The 20,957-nt window shown below is 37.5% G+C and overlaps 1 protein-coding gene across 5 annotated transcripts in view; it reads left to right on the top strand.

Annotated features, from left to right (window-relative positions):
- Positions 1-1,287: 1,287 nt before the first annotated feature.
- NEK1 (NIMA related kinase 1) overlaps positions 1,288-20,957 on the top strand; it is a 209,805-nt gene continuing 190,135 nt past the window's right edge. For all 5 annotated transcript variants that reach the window (XM_004758106.3, XM_045078305.1, XM_045078304.1 and 2 more), the window contains exons 1-5: positions 1,288-1,455; positions 1,768-1,875; positions 10,582-10,730; positions 11,551-11,647; positions 18,572-18,669. In XM_004758106.3, coding sequence (XP_004758163.1) covers positions 10,614-10,730; positions 11,551-11,647; positions 18,572-18,669 — 312 coding nt within the window. In that variant the 5' untranslated portion in view covers positions 1,288-1,455; positions 1,768-1,875; positions 10,582-10,613. The remainder of the gene's footprint in view (positions 1,456-1,767; positions 1,876-10,581; positions 10,731-11,550; positions 11,648-18,571; positions 18,670-20,957) is intronic.

Here is a 20,957-nt window from a genome sequence, read left to right as displayed (position 1 = left end):
CAAAGACTGTTGCAGTTCATAGTCCCACCAACAGTCTATGACAGGAGCCTGAAAAATGATCTAAGGAGGTATCTGACTAGCCATTCTTCATGAAAGCAGCTAAAGAGAATTGACTTGGATTGGCAATTTGCAACATTCCTATGTTGCTTTGCTGTGCAACGGTATGTGGGTAGAGCTAGAGTTATTGTGCATTGTGACACCAAAATTCCTACTAACTGGGGGTTGGAGGGGTCACAGGAGGTTAGCCTAGAAATGGGAAAATGAGGAAAACAAGTCTTTTGCATGGGTGAAGATTGAAGAGGAGATAAACCAAAGCAGATTTTTCTCCAATTTGCCAGGTTAGATGACTTGCAGTGCCATCTTCTGGCAAAGAAGCCAAAAACTTTCAATTTCCATGCTAGTAATAAAGTACTTTCTTTTCTTTTCCTTTTTTCCCCTTTTCTTTTTTCTTTCTTTCTTTCTTTTTTTTTTTTTTTTTTTTTAGCGTTTCTTATAAAAGCATGGCTAAACCGAAACCTGGAAAAACTCAGAGAGGTCTTGGGTGTTGGTGTGTTGGAGAGAGGATGAGAGAGAAGGAAGCAGATTTTGTTGAAGCAATGATCTGAATCTTTGACCTCTGAGGTTTCTGGCAAAATCTGTGGACACTCCAGCAGGCTGCATACATCACATATACAACAGGTATAACCTGGAGTGTAACTTATGTAGTAGACAAGCCATCATCTTCTTTCAGCTTCAAATTTGGATTCTCCTGTACCTCAGGGGTACTCTAGGTAAGGCAGTTTAGTCCTGGGGTTATTCAGGACAACAGACCTAATCCCTTATACAGGAAAATCTGTTCCTATCTTTTAAAGTCGTGCCATGAAATTAGACCATCTTTCAATATACTGGCAAGTAATTTATACACACATTGGATGTAAATGTGTGTGAAAATCACATTATAGTCTTTTAAAATTTTTTCAATACTTAAAAATAGTTTCTTGCTTTAATCATCCAAAATGTACTAGAAAAAGGCTCGCTTTTTAAAGCAAAATTACTTTTTAAAATGCGGTATTCCTAAGTAACAGACTTCATGTTAAAAAAAAAAATCCCTTTCTCTATGTATGTGGGACAAATTTATAAAATGCTTTATTCAAAACAGCTCTAACCCTCATCTCTGCCTTAACTCCTTTCCTTCCTGTTCATTTTTTCCTTCTTTCGCATCATCTCCCACGGGCTGTGCCTTGGCCCCGCCCCCCCGCGCCACTCCTTCCCCGCCTCTCCCATTGCGTGCCGACTTCCGCACGCTGACGTCACACGTCAGCGCCAGTGACGCGCCGGCCGCTCCCCCTTCCTCTGCATTCGCTGTAGGGTTTTGGGGCGCTACGGTGCAGAGTCGTCACTCCGAGTCGTAAGCAGTTCTCCGCGTAGCCCCGACTCCAGTACCGGCGTTGGGAGGCAGAAGGACGTGGCAGGCAGGTAGCCTCCCAGTCCCAAATGCTATCTCCCCACCCCCATCCCGCCGAGGTCACTAGTAACCACCTCTGTGAAGTTGCAGGGGCGGTAACCCGGGCACTCCCCCTGCCACCGCCCGCTGTTTCCAAGGGGCTCAGAAACCAATTTGTTCGCCCGGAGTAGTGTGGGGCTGTCTCACTGGGCGTTGCCGGAGGCGGGAAGGAGTCAAGCCTGAGGGGTCAGCGAAACTCTGGTATCTAGAGTGGGAGTCTCACTGCCCTCCTTAAACTGGACTGTGAGGAGCTGCAGGTTAGATAGACTTGGTTTCTCTTTCAGGATGTCATTTTCAAAATCCTGGATGGTGCCCCCGCCTCATTAACTGCTGTAGCAAGGCTGCTACACCTAGACGGATGCGTGTTCCGACTAACGCTCTGTGTCGTTGAGGTGAGTTAACTTGCGGGAAGCAATGATATGCAAAAGAGTAAAATCATATTGGAAATGAGGAGACCTTGCTTAGATTTGTTTATGTAGAGCTTGCAGGGATACTTTAAGTAGACAGAAAATAATACCTCCGCCTCACTAAAATGTTAATTCTCTAAAGAACAATATGTATTACAAAGCAGTGCTTGGACGTTAGTTAAAGGATATTAAATGATAAAGGAATTAAAATAACAGAAATCTTGGTATGCAGAAGCAGTAATTTACTTTGCATTTATGTTGTCTCTTTAACTTACATATACATCTTAATTAAAAATGGGTAGCAGTTAACTGGTTAGCTTATAATCTTATATTTCAGTTTATATTATTTGAAGCAATTTCCCTATGAAGACAGTAAAAGTTGTACTACTTTAAGAGTTCATCATAACTTTTTTATACAGGCCTAATTTTTATTCTCTAATGTAAGCTCCACCTCCGAGAAGCAGAAATATTTTTATTGCCATGGTAACATCAGAAGTATTTGAAGGATTAAAAGTAATATCCAATATATGCAAGCTTTTTATTATGATGCAGCAGTATTGTAGAGATGATGGAGGGGAGCCAAATACGGAGAGAAGTAGTCCTTTGTTTCTAGTTTAGATTTGTTTGTTATTAGAGAATCCACAGATCTATTTCACTTAAGATTGCTCTTTGTTCTAGGTGAAAGGTAAGGAGCCTCCTCTTTGGGAAAACAGGTTTTTGCACAGTAGGAATCAGCATTAACAGTTTAGTGAGGGTTATGGAACTTGGCCACAGTTCTTTTGAGGTCATTTTAATACATTGGCATTGTATTCCAAGTACATTTTCTCTAATCTCTTCCTTCAAATCTAAATTGTGGTCATGACACCATTTCATGAATATAAATTATTTAGACATTGGTAATTTCCATTAGGGAAGCCGTTAATTGTTGTCTGTATAGGCTTACGGAGAAGAAAAACAAATGTTTTGAAGAAAGTCTAATAGGAATCCCATTTTTGCTTTCTGCTTTTTTGGATAATAAGTCAGGGACTTGACTCACTGAGATGGTAAATTGTCCCCCTCCCACCATCCAGACGTTACTTAATGTTTGGAAAACCATGTATATGGATTGTAGCTGCAGGCAGTACCATAGGGACTTCTTGAAATCTGTTGATGTTCCTCTACTAGTGTTTCCCTTCAGGAAAATTTGTTCATCAAATAGCTAAAACAACTGAAGAAACTTAAAGTTCTAGATTGAAGGGGATATAGTTTTTGCTCATATTCTCTGGCATTTTTCATATTTGGTACAGAAATTTTATTATATCAAACATTGCTTATTGTAGCTTAAAATTTTTTTAGTTAAATGCAAGGAAAGTTGTCTAATTTGACTAGAGGCCAAGATAGTTTTGTGGAGCATAGTTGACATAGTTGAAAAGAAGTATGCTGTATAGGAAAACTTTGAATGCCAGTGTTAGAAGTTTGAAAATGGGGAACTGTTGAAAGATTTTAACTGGAGAAATTGATTTAGCTAGCATTCTTCTTCTTTTTGTCAGCATTTATTATTTTTTAAATTTTACTGTTTTGAATAAATAATATAATCATATGGCTTAAAATTCAGAAGGCACAAAAGATTTAAAAAATCTTCCTCTTAATTACTCAGTTCTCTTCCCTGAAGGCAGCCAATAGTGTACCAGTTTATGGTTTATCCCTTCAGAGGTGTTACGTATACAAGCAATTAGGTGAGTCTGTACACATGTAGAGATTTTATATATTTGCATATACTCACATGTGTAAGTAAATAAGTGTAAGCATAAACCTATATATATTTCCTTTTAAAGTAGTTTTTTTTTGTTGTTTTTAAAAATTTTTTTTTTAAGATTTTATTTATTTATTTGTCAGGGATAGAGGGAGAGAGAGCGAGCGAGTATAGGCAGACAGAGAGGCAGGCAGAGGCAGAGGCAGAGGGAGAAGCAGGCTCCCTGCCAAGCAAGGAGCCCGATGTGGGACTCGATCCCAGGACACTGGGATCATGACCTGAGCCGAAGGCAGCTGCTTAACCAACTGAGCCACGCAGGCGTCCCTAAAGTGGTTTTTTAAAAAAAAATTTATTTATTTGACAGAGAAAGAAAGATCACAAGTAGGCAGAGAGGCAGGCAGAGAGAGGAGTAAGCAGTCTCCCCACCGAGCAGAGAGCCTGACTCGGGGCTTGATTCTAGGACCCCGAGACCACGACATGAGCCGAAGGCAGAGGCTCAACCCACTGTGCCACCCAGGCGCCCCCATATATATTTCCTTTTAATACACAAATGATAGTATGCCATGTTTATAATTCTGGTACTTAGAAATTAATTCATATCAATATAAATGTTTCTTCCTTTTGATTTGCTTATGGATATTTACATTTTACCATTTCAGACAGTACTGCAGAGGAAAACTTTGTAAATGTATCATTTTCACGCATTTGGAAATATTTATAAGGTTGAGTCCTAAGAATGGAATTGCTGGATCATAGTGAACACTGATAATTTTGGTAGATATTATGGAATTTTATTTTCCCTGGTATTTGTATCAGTTTGTATTCTCATCATATTCTGCTTCCTTATATTCCCTTCTAACATAGTATAGTAACAAACTTTATGAATTTTGCCATTCTGATGGATGAAAAATGCATCACTTGTACTTTTTTTTAATCAAGGTAAAATACACATAACAAAATTTATCCTGTACTTATAAAGTACAGGATTTCTTATAAAGAGAAATTATATTTCTCTTTATAAGATAAATTATATTTCTCTTTATAAGAGATTGGATACTTTTGCAAATTTTAACATTAATTACATTCCTTTTTGTTGTTAACTTGTAACTTCAATCCTTTATTTTTCTGTTAGATTAGCTTTTTGGTTCTATGAATATGAGAATGTTTTATTTATTAGAAAAATGAGCCCTTGGTGATATGAACTAATATGCATATATATCATTTTTCTGTCATTTGAATTTTGACTTATACTAGCTTTTCTTATACATTTTTTAAAAGATTATTTATTTATTTGACAGAGATCACAAGTAGGCAGAGAGGCAGGCAGAGAGAGAGGTGGGGAAGCAGGCTCCCCGCTGCGCAGAAAGCCTGATGTGGGGCTCTATCCCAGGAGATCATGACCTGAGCTGAAGCAAGAGGCTTAACCCACTGAGCCACCCAGGAACCCATCATGATGTTTTAAAAATATTTTATTTATTCGACAGAGAGAGACACAGCGAGCGAGAGGGAACACAAGCAGGGGAAGTGGGAGAGGGAGAAGCAGGTTTCCCACCGAGCAGGGAGCCCGATGTGGGGCTCGATCCCAGGACCCTGGGGTCATTTTCTGAGCCGAAGGCAGACTCTCAACAACTGAGCCACCGAGGTGCCCCATATTTTTTTCTTTTTTAAGTGGGCTCCACGCCCAACGTGGGACTTGAATTTATGACCCTGGGATTGAGACCGGAGCCAAGATCAAGATTTGGACACTTAACTGACTGAGCCACCCAGGCACCCCTTGTATACATGTTTTTTATGTAATTGTATTAATACCTTAAGGCATTTTGGGTTTGTGTCATACTAAGCTGCTCTACTCTAAGATTATACAAGTCATCCTCCCATGTTTTATTGCTATTTTTGTTTTTTTTCCTTTACATTTAAGTAGTTTATTATCTAGAATTTATATTGATGTAAAGTGAAGAAAATGGGTTTAAGTTTTTCTCTTCCATATTACTACCTAGTTGTCTAAATACTGTTTATTTCAAGAATCTAACTTTTCCCCACCAATTTTGGTCATCCACCAAGTTAAAAATATGATGTTTTGTTTTTGTTTGTTTTGAAAGAGAAGGAGAGAAAGGCAGGGGAGGAGTTGCAGAGAGCAGCCTTCACAACCAGCATGGAGCCAGATGCAGGGCTTAATCTCATGACCCTGAGATCATGACCTGAGCCAAAATAAAGAATCAAAATCTTAACTGATTGAGCCACCCAGGTGTCCCCCCAAAAATGTTTTTATATGTTTCTGGACGTTCAATTATTTGCTTGTCAATTTCATAATTATTGTAGCATTATATTGTGTTTTGATATTGAATAGAAAAGCCTTCATTAGTCTTTTTCTTCTTTTTTCAGTATTTACTCTTTTTTTCTCATACTAACTTCAAATCAGCTTGTCTTATCACTGTCACCCACAAAGATTGTGTTTTTGATAGGTTAGAATAAATGTAGAGACTAAGAATTAAAATCTTTTTGATATTAGATCTTTCCACCTTTTTTTTTTTTTGGCGTGTTTTTGTTCTTTCTTGAATATTTTCTGTTGGTTCATTTTCCAGATTAATAGTCCTGACTTCTACTGTATCCTGAGTGCTATAAAACACTTGCAGTGCCTTCTTAATTTCATATATCTTGTATTTCAGTTCTAGAATGTTCATTAAATTTTCAAAAATAAATGTCAGTTCTTTGTTGAAGTTCTCCATCTTTAAGAAAAATCACTTTTGTTCATCTTCTTATTTTCTTGAACATATTTCTTATGGTTATTTAAAATCTGCATTTGAATTATTTGAATTCTATTTCTATTGTTTCTTTTGGTCTTGGGCTATTTGGTTTTTCTTCTTCTTCTACACACCTCATAACTTTTTACTGGATGTTGTAAATAAAGTCATAGAGGCTCTGGAATATGTATCTTCCAAAAAATTTTTATGTTTTATTCTGGAAGGTTGATGGGAGTATCAGTAGATTACCTTCCTTGATCCTGTCAAGGAATGGTGTTAGGCTCTCCTAGGACTAGTCTGTTTAGACTTGCCCTTTGTATGCACAATTTAGGAATGGGCTAACTGACAGGAGAAAAATTTATATGGAGAATTTGGGGCTTCTCCTGTTCTTTTTCCTTTCTCTAGGACTTTGGCAGCCTTAAACTCTAACTTCTCTCTCCTTAGCTCAGTAAGATTGCTGCTTTCTATTTAAGTTCCATCATGCTTTGCCGCAATTTGGAAAATGTCTTCAGGGAGAAGGCTGGGATGGATGTGAAACTGACTAGTGTTTTCCTACCTCTCAAGGATTATAGCCCCTCAATTCCTGTTGGTCAATTATTCATTTTACTCAGAGTTTTTGATTGTTTTGGGAAGTGGGATGGTCTGATAATGAGCTACAGCATCATGATTAGAACCATTTATGATGTCAGCCTTCACTTAATCGCCCATATCAGATATGGTACCGTTCTCAACTGTGTTGGTATCACCAGTCTAGAGACATCTCTAGTCTTTTGCCAACACAAGAAAGGTATGGTCACCTGACTGAGGGGTGGAGGAGGCAAACTGTCTAACTGCTTATTACATAGTCTTTCAGCCAATTCTATTTTAGTTCTGATATCCTTACTCTCAGAGCACCTTATTCTAATTATTGAGCTAGTCTATAGTGGAAATTGACTTATTTGCCACTGCTGGGTTACAATACAGCTTTCTCTAGTCTCCCGAGTCAGTTGCTGCTTATTCTTATGTTTGTTAGCTTCCAGAAATTTGTTGCTATTGCTTACTTTCCATTTTTGCCTTTTTGATCTCTTTCAAGTTGTATTTGGTTTAGGTAAGAAGTAGAGGTAGAAAGAGAGGTTCAGTTTAATATGTTTAATTCTAAATTGCACTTTATTTTTTTACTTTTTAAAGATACAGGCTGAAGAAATTATTCTTGTGTTGGGGCACCTGGGTGGCTCAGTGGGTTAAGCCTCTGTCTTTGGCTCAGATCATGATCCCAGAGTCCTGGGATTGAGCCCTGCATTGGGCTATCTGCTCAGCGGGGACCCTGCCCCCCCACCAAGTACTTGTGATCTCTCTCTGTCAAATAAATAAATAAAATCTTTAAAAAATATTACTCTTGTGTCTTCTTTTGATTTCTCTGAAGGAAAGGCTTTGGCCATATCTGTCATTCCTACTTTTTGTGGCTAATGGTACAATTTTAAACAATGTTGAAGTTTCCTATTTTCTGATCTACTCAACTCTTTTATTTTCATCTCTTTGCATCATAGATTATTAGAGTTCGTAGGGCCCTTAAGATAGCACTATGTTTAAATTGTTAGTGTTTTCAGGTGAAGGAACCAACAAGGTGCAGAGGTCAAGTGGTTTGCTTTTTGGTCATAAATCTTTTCTCTTCCAAATCCATTGCTTTGCTTGTTTTATCACATAACTCTTTGGAAAGTTCAAATGTCAAAAATGTCTTTGGTTTTATGCTTTGAAATGTCTTTAATATTATAGATATAAAGTTGATAAAATAGTTGGAGACCTTAAGAATACTGTCAAGTTTGTATATAATTTTCATTTGATGCTGGAAACTGAAGCATAGAAAGGACAAACACTCCTATTTTCAGTTTATTACAAATATGAAATTGGGACAGGATTACTGTGTTCCTTCAGTTATACGTTATGATGATTGTGGATGCATAAACCTATAGTACGTTTCTCATTCAGTTTGAAAAATCTTTTAGGATTGTAATTCAGCTGGGAAGTCTCATGACTAGGAAATAAATAGCTTGGTTAAATATGTTGTAAGACACTGAAAGCACTCTATCTCCTCATGTTTCCCCCTTCATTTCCCTCCAGTTACCACAGTAGTCTCATGTGGATTCTGCAGGCAAGGAGGAGTTGTGAGTTTCTCTGAAACTCATTTACAGCATAGTTTTTATTCAGAAAACTTTCTGCTTTGACATCATTTGATGGCAATTAGAGTCATCCTTCTTCACTACCAGGGGTAGTAGATCTCCTATACTGAGTTGTCAGAAACACAATGATCAGTAAAGTGATAGGCAGTACTGTGCAATACTAGCTAGGGACTCTTGGAGCTTCCATTTCGTTAGTGTGGTCCCTGGAAAGGAATTGGCAACTAAATTTTGAGGCAGAGCCAAGCTGACAAATTTTGTTTCTTTTTTTTGGCAGCAGTCACAGAATAATGAAATATGGTTATTATTTAATGTAATTTGACTTATGAAATTCAGTTTTCTAAGATGAGTTTATCTTGATTTTTTTTTTCTAAATAGCATGGTAATGTAATATACTCATGTCCTGGAGAAATCATAAAATTCTGGCTGGTGCCCAGGTAATCATTATATTATGCCAGCTGACCAAGCGTGGACTTGAGAGGAGAGTATATATGTTTGGAATGACTTTAACTCACTGATGGTGCTGTATTGCTATTGTAATCATTAATTTCTTATTTCTCTCCAAGTTGCCAAAAGTCTTGTCCTATTTTAAATGCAATATGGTTATAATGTTTTCTAAGGTAGAAGAAGGTTCTTTCCTACAAAATTTCCTAAGGTGTAGTTATCCAATTGATTTTATCAGAGGCTGGGTTCTGGACTTTGGTTTTATAAGCCCTGAATATAAATTTTGTCATTTAAGGAGATTGGATCATATTTTAGAGGCAGAGTAAAATTAAGCAAATTTAGTATTGATGGATAAAATGAGAACATGGATTTGTTAATTTACAATGAGAAATATATAAACTGTCACAGAAATTTTATTATGGCCTTTGTAACAAGCCCATTTTCTCCTAGAAGGGAATCATACATAGAAAGCTGCTTGATGTAAATGGAAATAGAAGAGGGCAAGTTAGGTAAATTAAATATTCATTAGTTTTAAATTGATATAGTGAATTCAGGTATCTCCACAATAAGAGTAGTCTTGCCAATAGGTAATGCTCATGATTGTCTTGTGACCATATCATTCTCTTTCCCTCCTCCTTCCCTTTGACTTTTTTAAGCTTTCACTAACTAGCTTTTAGACTCTGACTTTGTCCCCACAGATCACTCTCCTGAAATTAACTATTGCTAAAGTTGCTAATGTCCTTTGTCAATATCTTAGTCTGGTAAGGATCTAATTATGATACCAAAAGGATAAATATAAAGACCAATAACATTTTATAACAAATATAAAGACCAATAAATTTTTATATTTAAATACAATTGAAAGGCAGATAGTATAGAAAGAAAAAATATTTTTGACAGAGGAGGGCTAACATACTCATTGAAGAGGGGAGTTTTAGAAATTACTAAAAAGACTATTCAAATAGAAAATGAAGAAAGAACATGAATGAACAGTTCAAAAGAGATTACAAATGTTCAATATATGTGGAGGAATTTTTCAAATTAACTGATAAGCAAAAGAAATTAAAAATGAGGCACCATTTTTCTGTCAAATGTAGAAGTAACAACAGCAACAAATAGTGACCAGAATTTTAACATGTGCATATTCTTTGGACGAGTAATTTATCCTAGGGATATCCTTATATCCTTATAATAGGGTACATAAAAATGTATGTACCGAAATTTTATCTAAAGTTCTTCTGTAATAGCAAACAGTGTAAACAATTTTAATGTCTAATAAGAGGATTAGTTAAATAACTTTCAGACACACATTGGAGATAATAAAGTAATGCTGCCAAATAATTCACATAGGGAAAAGTTTGTCTGTTTCTCCATATACATTAAGTAAATTTAGTATTCGACTTTCCAAATCATTTTTATAAAATTGAAATGTCATTGTTTTTCTCTTTTTAGTTATAACTATGTCACATGAGTAAAACTCAGATAAAGTTAATTTAACTTTGAGTAAAGATTTTAAATATCTGGTTTTTAAGTAAGCAAATCACTAAGGAATTACAATTGAATTAAATATTATTAATGGTTATGGAAGACATGTTAACTGTTAACTTTTTTAAATGTCTAGTATATCTGTTAAGATGCCTTAGAAAAAGAATCATGGAGAAGTATGCTAGACTACAGAAGATTGGAGAAGGTTCATTTGGAAAAGCCATTCTTGTTAAATCTACAGAAGATGGCAAGCAATATGTTATCAAGGAAATTAACATCTCAAGAGTAAGTATATTTTTTGTTTGGTTAATTCAATGAATACTCTGATTTCAATGGGTTCATTGTTAGAGAATTAAAAAAAAATATATGGCATGGTATAACGTAAAGTGAAAGGCTACCATAATCCCAGAGAGAACCACTAATTTTAGAATAGTCTGTATATCCTTGCAGTTTTTTTCTATGCTGTGAGCTTATGTTTATGTATTTAAGTGTTTTAAAAAATACACTTACTGGGGCGCCTGGGTGGCTCAGTGGGTTAAGCCTCTGCCTTTGGCTCAGGTCATGATCCCAGGATTCTGGGATGGAGCTCCGCAGCATCGGGCTCTCTGCTCAGCAGGGAGCCTGCTTCCTCTTCCCTCTCTCTGCCTGCCTCTCTGCCTACTTGTGATCTCTGTCTGTCAAATAAATAAATAAAATATTAAAAAAAAAATACTTACTGTTCTGTAACTTAATCTGATTTGAACATCTTAAAATGTTTTTATTTGTGGTTTCAACTTTTCTTTTCTGCTTTATTTTGTTTATTTTTTTTTTTAAGATTTTATTCATTTATTTGACAGAGAGATCACAAGTAGGCAGAGAGAGAGAGAGAGAGAGGAGGAAGCAGGCTCCCCGCTGAGCAGAGAGCCCGACGTGGGACTCCATCCCAGGACCTTGAGATCATGACCTGAGCCGAAGGCAGCGGCTTAACCCACTGAGCCACCCAGGCGCCCTATTTTGTTGTTTTGACTATGCTTTATATTGTTTTTTAACCACTCTCTTATTGATGGACATTTAGATGGTTTACTGATGGTCTAATTTAATATTTTCTTTTTCTCTCCCATTTAAGATGTCCAATAAAGAAAGGGAAGAATCAAGGAGAGAAGTTGCAGTATTGGCAAACATGAAGCATCCAAATATTGTCCAGTATAGAGAATCATTTGAAGGTCAGATAAATTTTGCAAGAGAGTTCAAAGGAACTAAGCCATATGACAACTTTCGGATATTTTACTTATAAAGTATTTTCAGGAAGAAAAGTACATTGTTTTTGCCTCAGTACATATGCATATTCTTATCAACTTGATTCTAGGGTAATACAAATTTACTGGTGGGCAGTCTGTATGAATGGAGGTCTCAGTTCTTGTATTGCCCATGAGAAGATTTATGTGGTTATCTGTGCTCTAATAAAGACAGCCAGAAGGAGAGTAGCAAACAAAAAGCAGTTTATTAAAGTGAATGTACAGGGGTGTATGGGTCGCTCAGTCGGTTAAGCATCTGCCTTCTACTTGGGTCATGATCTCAGGGTCTTGGGACTGAGTCCCGCATTAGGCTTCCTACTCGGTGGGAAGTCTGCTTCTCCCTCTCCCTCTGCTGCTTCTTCTGCTTGTGCTCATTCTTGCTTGCTCACTCTTTCCCTCTTTCTCTGTCAAATAAATAAAATCGTAAAAAAAAAAAAAGTGAATGTACACTGTCAACATGGGAGAGTGGGGACATTTTTTTGTTATTAGATATTTGTTGCATCTCTATGGGCTGGAAAGAACTGTGATGTATTGTGGGTCTGTTTTTATTTTATTTAATTTTTTAAAGATTTTATTTATTTGAGAGAGAGCAAGTAAGACAGAGTATGAGAGGGTAGAAGGTCAGAGGGAGAAGCAGAATCCCTGCTGAGCTGGGAGCCCCGATGCAGGACTAGGTCCCAGAACTCCGGGTTCATAACCTGAGCTGAAGGCAGTTGCCCAACCAACTGAGCCACCCACGTGCCCTGTGGATCTGTTTTTAGTCATTTGGGAGACTCCTCCCATGAATTGGGAGGGAGAGTTTTTAGCCTTACAAGGTTTGTACAGAAAGGTCTGGGCATCCTTTCTCCATCTGGTGGGGCTGTACCCACAATTCAAATGCATTATGAGTCTAGGGCTAAGGTTACACTGGGGCAGATGTGGCTGAGGAGAGTGCTTGGTTTGCGCCTATGGCTCTTTAGTTTGTTAGCCCCAGGTCTTGGAAGCCACAAGATCAGATATTGTGCCCCAGGCTTTTAATGTATAGCTTATTTATCACTGTCCTTGCCTCCAACCCTTATCGATTGCACAGCTAAGGGCTGGAAGGGAATGCCCCTTCAAGAATTGGGACTCTGGGGGCACCTGGGTGGCTCAATGGGTGAGAGCCTTTGCCTTCTGCTCAGGTCATGATCCCAGGGTCCTGGTATCAAGCTCCACATCAGGCTCTCTGCTCTGCAGGGAGCCTGCTTCCTCCTCTCTCTCTCTGCCTGCCTCTGCCTACTTGTGATCTCTGTCAAATAAATAAATAAAATCTTAAAAAAAAAAGAAAAAAAAAAGAACTGGGACTCTGCCTTGGGGCATTCCTTCCACTGCTCAGGTCTAGCTTCTACCCAACACTACACCATACTGTCCATGTGTAATTTTATATTGACTCACTCTTACTCTGATTGCTTAAAAAGAAGCCATGTGGTTAAGTGTAAAAATTTGTACAAAGCAAGGACAGTAATTTATATCATTTTAAATTAAACTTCTTTTAAAGTGCTACCACTACTGCCACTAAGAAAATGTTCTGATTTTTAGAAAGGGATCCTTCTTATTTGTGTTCTCTTATTTACCTCATTATCATAGTAGTGAGGTATATTGAAAGTGGTCTCAGGTTCTTAAAAATGTCATAGCTTAAAATGTTATATATTGTTTTGGAAATATATACTATTATATTTGGTAATGTAGGAACTAAGATAGAACAAAGCTTCTCTAAAGACAGGTCAAGATGGTTGGTTGAAGTCCTTTGAATTCATGCCCATTATCATAAATCCCTACACATTACAAAACAAAGTATGTTGGGGCATCTGGGTGGCTCAGTGGTTAAAGCCTCTGCCTTCAGCTCGGTCTCTGGGATCGAGCCCCGCATCGGAGCGAGGAGCCTGCTTTCCCCTTTCTCTCTGCCTGCCTCTCTGCCTACTTGTGATCTCTCTCTCTCTCTGTCAAATAAATAAAATCTTTAAAAAAGTAAAAAACATATGTATGTATACATATATGTAGTATATGCATGTACGTATACATATATAGTATATGTGTGTATAAATACATGTGTATAGTATACGTATATATATACTGTATGTGTATATTTATGTACCATATGTGTATATATACTATGTGTATTTTTATACTGTGTGTGTATATGTATGTGTGTATATATATGTATATATATTTAATTTGACAACATTAACAGTTTATTTAAGGCAGTGGTGGTGAGAAGGAAAAAGGAAACAAAGAATAGCTTCTTCGGGTCCTGAGTTTCTAGCTGCTTATGAGTCCCAAGTTTATAATCATGTTTTTTCTCCTTCTACAACAAATTCCTTGTTCTCCTTTGCCCTCTGCAACATCTTGGCTGAGTGTGTTCTGTTTTACCTAGTGGAATAACACAAACCTTTATCACTGGAGGATCTGAGTCTTTGTGAGTACTATATTTGTTGCAGTTTTTCATTAATTATGGCTATTTTGCAAGCGAGTAAAAGAGGAACCTCAGTGAATCCATGGAGTTCCAGTAATAGTCCTCCTTGACTTGATTGTGTTGCAGCAACACAATTTCCTCTTGATAATCACAATTAAGCACTCCAGACAGAATGGTGACTCTTTTTTTTTTTTTTAAGATTTTATTTATTTATTACTTGAGAGAAAGAGAGAGAAAGATAGCATGCGAGGAGAGAGGTCAGCGGGAGAAGCAGACTCCCTGTCTAGCAGAGAGCCTGATGTGGGACTCGATCCCAGGATTCCAGGTTCATGACCTGAGCCGAAGGCAGTCACCCAACCAACTGAGCCACCCAAGGTGCCCCAGTATGGTGACTCTTAACAATAATTTAGATTGAAAGTAGTAGATAGTTCAAATGACTGCTCTAATACAGTCTGATTTAGAGCAGAAGTATACTCATTCCCAGATTAACTGGGTACATACTAAAGTAGAACATGCTTTAAAAAAATATTGATCAATTTACACATTATGTCATAAGGTGTACTGTATTTTATGATGGTAGTGAAATTATCATTTATGCACGTTTACGTGTACAGGAGTACAGTGTTAACTATCTTCTTCCCATGAGCTTAGATTCCTTTATCTTTCTCCTCAGATCTCTTTCAGTTTCTTTTCTCTTCCATCACCAAAATTTTAGTATTTAAAATAAAAAGCTTTTAATGTATGTCAACAAATACTCTAGTAGGAGGTTTTTTTTTTTTTTAAGATTTAAAAGATTTTTAAAGATTTTATTTTATCTGAGGGAGGGTTGTATCTCACCTGTAAGATCACAACCTGAGTTGAAACCAAGAGTCAGGCACTCAACCAACTGAGCCACCCAAGGAGCCCCATCTCTTGCTGTTTTGCAGCTTCTCTCGTTATCACCACTTTTTGCCATTCGAACCATGTGTCTTGGTGTAGACCTTCTTACATTGACCTTGTTGGGGGCTCTTTGTATCCACTGAATCTGGACTTCTGTTTCCTTTGCCAGGTTAGGGAAATTTGTAGATATTTTATCTTCAAATACATTTTCTGCCCCCTTTTCTCTTCTCTATCTAGGATCCTTATAATGTGATTTATTAATTATCCTTGATGGTGTCCCTGAGTTCCCAAGTCCATCTTTTATTTTTTTTCTCTCTCCTATTTGATTGCTTTCTATTACTCCTGGTTGCTGATCCATTCCTCTACTTTCTTTAGTCTGCTATTTATTACATCTAGTGTATTTTTATTTTTATTTTTTCCAAAGATAGATGTATGTATGTATGTATGTTTGTATGTATTTACGTGTGAGCATGAGTTGGGAAGGGCAGAGGGAGGGAATCTTCAAGCAGACTCCCCACTGAGCACAGAGCCTGACATGGGGCTCAATCTCACCATCCATGAGATCATGACCTCAGCTGAAACCAAGCGCTGGAGGCTCAGATGACTGATCCACCATATCTACTATAATTTTCAATTTAAGTTACTGATTTCTTTATCTCTGATTCATTCTTTTTTATTTCTATCTCTGTATTAAGAGTCTCACTGAGGTCCTTCACTCTTTTCTCAAGTCCAGTGAATATTTTTACGATCATTACTTTAAATTCTCTGTCAGGCATATTATTTATCTCTGTTTGTTTGGGTCTCTTATGGCAGTTTTTGTCCTATTTAATACACTTGGGATGTATTCCTCTGTCTTCATATTTTCTAACACTCCGTGTCTGTTTCTGTAACGTTAGGAAATTCTTCCTACATTTTGGCTCTTGAAAGTAGTGGCCTTATGAAGAAGAGATCCTATAGTGCCATGCAGTGCAATGACCTCTCTTCATCAGAACCTGGCGTTTCAGGGTGTCTCCTGTGTGTGATACGTATACGGCACTGTTGTGGCTGAGCTGCGGTTGTTTTTAATTAGCTTGTCTGCACTGGTTCACTTTACCTGTTGTAGGCATTGTTTGGTCCCTGTGTTGTTGGTAGGCTGGTCTGGGGTTGCCTTGGGTTTGAGTTGAGTTAGAACAGGAATTAACTAGAGGTGCAGTAGCATGAAAATGCAATGCACTCGAAAATGCAATGCACTTTCCCGTTTGTTTTTCCCCTCAGAAAATTTCATTGGCGGGTGGGGCCTGCATTCAGGCCAGGCGTCTGCCTCCAGCCCATGCTTGGGGCACAGTTGGTCTGGTGTGTGGTTATCTTTCCCTGTCTCTCAGACCTGAGTCACTTTGGAGGGCTGATAGCCCCTGTTGGGGCTGATTTCAGCCTGCCAGGCTTGTGGCACTATTTTGGATAGGCTCTGGCCAGGGGCATATTGAAAGGGTCAGGTCTGTAGGAAAATGTGGGTACAGGGTGTAGGGTGTTAGCAAAGTTTGTGTGGGTCTGCTGTTGGAGGAAACGTGGAAGAAGGACCTGGCTGGAGGGACTGTACCTGCAGGATGTGCTGTTAGCAAGCTAGGTGGAGAGTGTTGGCACTGCACTAGTTCTCGAAGGTGTCCATGTATCTAGGCTGGGGGATGGGGGAGTTTTATGGAGCCTACCAGTTCTTCTGCTCCTGTAGAAGTCTCCCTACATCCCTGCCCCTCCTGCACATGCAGATTAGTAAATTACTCCCCCTCCCTTATATCCCGGGCATTTTTCTTAGTGCTGCATCTCTGCTGGGCCATTTGTTGTGTTGTCTCTAAGAGTGGGGACAGTTTCCTGTTGCTCTTTCACTTTCCTAAAGCTGAGCATGCTGATTTTTAATGTTCTAGATGTTAAGCCCTGCTGATTATAAGAACTCATGAAATTATGCCCCACATAATGGTTTTTACAGCCAAATGTGGGCATTCATCTTCTCTCGCAGGTTCCCTGTGCCTGGGGTGCCTGCAGTACCTGGGGTGCCTGGGCTTAGTGTCTGTTTCCTTCTTCTCTCCACACCATGGGTGTCTCTCCCTTCTTTCCTCCTGAAGACAATCCCATGGACCTGTTTAGCTCCTGACCACATCTCTACCCTTCCTATGCTCTTCCATCTGGCCTCTTCCCTACATTTAGCTGTGGAGAGTCCCAGTCTTCCAGTCGTTTTCTGGTTTATTTACATTGATGTGATTGTTATATGGTTTTATCCATGAGAGGAGGTGAGGCCAGGATCCTCCTACTCCACCATCTTCCTTAGAAGTGCCCACAAATTATACAGAATCTTAATTAGTCAGTCATATAGATTCCCAGTCCATGGCACATTAGGAGCAGTTTATAAAAAAGGAGGTATAAGAACTATGGGTAACAGAAACACTACATAGGGTGCAAGGTACAAGTACTGATGGAATTAGGCTAGAAGCACAGAGAAGTAAGGGAAGTGAAAACTGTTCTTTGAGTTGGAGTAGTCTCACTGGTAAGTAGTGGTTTAGTAATGTTAGAAGTTATATCACCTACTCCCTAATTTGTGCAGAATAAGCATAGTGTTAATCTAAGAATAAAGGTGGAGGGAGGGATGAGAAGGGTTCTTCTAGTCCTGTCTACCCAGGGGAAGAGTGATAGAAACCTTTCTTTCTGTGGACTGAGACATAAAGGGAAATAAAGTATTGCCCTATTTTCATGTTGCTCACAGATTATATCTAATTTTTAAAAATAGAAGTAAAATCAAATAAAGCTCCAGCAGTTGTACATTCTTATTCACCGTTGAATCCCTAGAGTTCATTGCAATATCTGTTATTTGTTTAGTAAGTAATTGATTAAGTGGATGAAACAAAGCTGAAAAGTAATGGTAAATTGAAAACCAAATTATAACCCATCTTTGATAAATTGGTAGAAAAACATTTTTTATAGATGATGTTTAAGGAAATCTATTAAATGAAACCAAGTATATTTATCTGCATTTTGTCTGTATTCCAGAGATGTTTAGATCATTGTGGATATGCTATTCAATAAGATGCTGTATTCTTAGTAGAAAATCATTGATGATAGAGCTTCTTGTTAAACCAGGTTATCATACAATCTGTATAAGCAGTATACCTTAATTTTGTAGTCTAATTCTTTTGAAGGTGGTTCTGTTTTTAGTGGAACATAATTAATCACTATGTTTTAGTAAACCCTTAAGTACCTTTAATTTAGCTGTGCTTTTGACTTACATTATCATATGGTTTCACTTGTGGAGTATAAATAACATGGAGGACATTGGGAGAAGGAGAAGAGATGGGAGTTGGGGCAAATTGGAGTGGGGGACGAACCATGAGAGACTGTGGACTCTGAGAAACTAAGGGTTTTGGAGGGGAGATGGGTAAGGGTTGGGTGAGCCTGGTGGTGGGTATTGAGGAGGACATGGAGCACTGGGTGTGATGCATAAAGAATGAATCTTAGAACACACACACAAAACTTAAAAAGATTAAAAAAAAATGAAATGTCTTGTTTATATTTTGTAGAAAATGGCTCTCTCTACATAGTGATGGATTACTGTGAAGGGGGCGATCTGTTTAAACGAATTAATGCTCAGAAAGGCATTTTGTTTCAAGAGGATCAGGTGAGTTAGCATGTAGGAGATTGACTCTTAATCCTTGTTATTCAGAAGCAATTCAAAATTTATATATGTGTTTACTTGTAACTATAAAATTCTTAATTTAATTACTAGGACAGTTTGATATCATATTCTAATACCTCAGTCATATTCCTGTTCTAATTAGCTTCTACCTTAGTCATTTCTCTGTCTCACTTCCTGTCTATAGTAATATTATAATATTTAAATGTATGTTATATCCTTTGTGTATGAATAAACACTTATATTTATGTATATAACCTAATTATTCATTATAACTAGTTAAGTATTCTGTATTCTGTCTGGCTTTCTGCTAATAGACCACATTTTCCTAAAATGTGGCTTTCCTAAGTAATTCCAGTTCTGGAAGCCTTGCATTGACAACTGCATTAAATCTAATCTCTGTTTTGACCTCAAGGATCTTTAAAATATGACCTTATCCTACTGAGGCAGTCTTATTTTTTTTTCCTAGTATTACTTAATGTGTACCCCTTTTCATTTATTTAACAAATATTTATTGAGCATTCATTTTGTTAGGCACTATTTGTGTTGGGAACACATGCTCATATATCTCATTCTTCTTCCTGTGTAGTTATTCTATTATTTCTTTTATTTTAGTAACGCTTCCCTGCCAACTCTCTTACTAATATTCTACCTTTTTTTCTTTTTTCTTTTTTTACAGCTCAGCTCAAGTCCCAGCCTTTTCTTTGATTTTCCTTAACCACTCTAATCTTCTGTGATCTTTTCCTTCTCTAAATTTCTATTGCATTTCTCATTATCACCCATTCTTAACTTGTGTGTTTTTACATAAGGAAATGGGGGAAACATTGTACTAAGAGTGTTGTATTTGTTTCTCTTAAATTTTATAATCCCCCATGAATTAGTGTAGTTTTCTTTATTTAATAAGTAAGAAGTCTAACAGAGGTTAAGTAGCTTGGCCCAAATCATATAGTCAGTGTTTGAACCTACTTCTGTCTAACTCCAAAATCTATTTAATATTTCTTTACAAACTTAAATTGTACAATTATTAAAAGGTTCAGAAATGGAAATAATTCTTTGCCTACTGTTCTGTCTCTGAAGATTACCACTGTTTTTAGTTTGGTACATTCTTCTAGGCTTTCTTCTTCATACTTGTACATGGAAATATATACATCAAGGCACACATATTCAGAAAGGGGATATTATACATAGTGTACTCTGTCTTACTTTTGTCACTTAAAAATTATCTTGATTATCCCAACCTATAAATAGAACAAACTGATGGTTATGAGGGGGGAGCGAGAAGGAGGGGTAGGGCAAAATGGGTGTAGATGCATGAGGGATACAGGCTTCCATTTTAGGATGAATATGTCATCGAAATAAAAGGCACAGCATAAGGAATATAGTCTGTGATATTGTAACAGCAGTGTACGGAGACATATGGTAGCTACAAGTGTGAACATAGCATAATGTACAAACTTGCTAAATCACTATGTTGTACATCTGAAACTAATGTAACACTGTGTATCAGCTATTCTCAAAATAATTTAGAAAGTAACGAAAATGTTATTTATAATATGGAAAAAATGCAGCTTTCATTTAAAAAATTATCTTGATTATTGTTACATGTTCCTCTGTGTAGATCAGTTTTATTAGTTTTAATAGCTACATTATATCCCTTTGTAGCAAGGCTTGTGCTTTTTTATTTGTTCATATTCTATTTTCATTTCATTCCCATCCATAGGCTGCTATTTTAATCTTTAATTAATATCTGCGTATTTTTCCAAAATGGCTGTCACTGTCTTGTTTTTTTTTTTTTTTAAAGATTTTATTTATTTATTTGACAGAGAGAGATCACAAGTAGGCAGAGAGGCAGGCAGAGAGAGAGAGGAGGAAACAGGCTCCCTGCTGAGCAGAGAGCCTGATGTAGGACTCGATCCCAGGCTGAGATCATGACCTGAGCTGAAGGCAGCTGCTTAACCCACTGAGCCACCCAAGCGCCCCACTGTCTTGTATTTTTAAATGCGTAACTGTTGTTTTACATCTTACTCAGTTTTATTTCTCCCCTTAGTACAGTTTCTGATCATTTGTTTTGCTTTCTGTGCATTTGTTGCTTCTGCTGTGTAATGCTCCATTGATATTCATCCAAGTCTACACTTAATTTACTGCATCATGCACCCTTAATGTATGCTGAATAATTTCACATTATAATTGTTTCCCCAACAAGGTTGTAATTTACTGTGGAGCAGAGATTACAATTTTCACTGATGTCCTCTTTGGATACTTAGGAAAGCTGT

Source organism: Mustela putorius, unplaced genomic scaffold (assembly GCF_011764305.1).
Source record: "Mustela putorius furo isolate JIRA1106 unplaced genomic scaffold, ASM1176430v1.1 tig00000242_pilon_pilon_pilon, whole genome shotgun sequence".
NCBI classification, from domain to species: domain Eukaryota; kingdom Metazoa; phylum Chordata; class Mammalia; order Carnivora; family Mustelidae; genus Mustela; species Mustela putorius.
The sequence above is the reverse complement of the archived record's forward strand: the minus strand, read 5'-3'. Positions and strand labels throughout refer to the sequence as shown.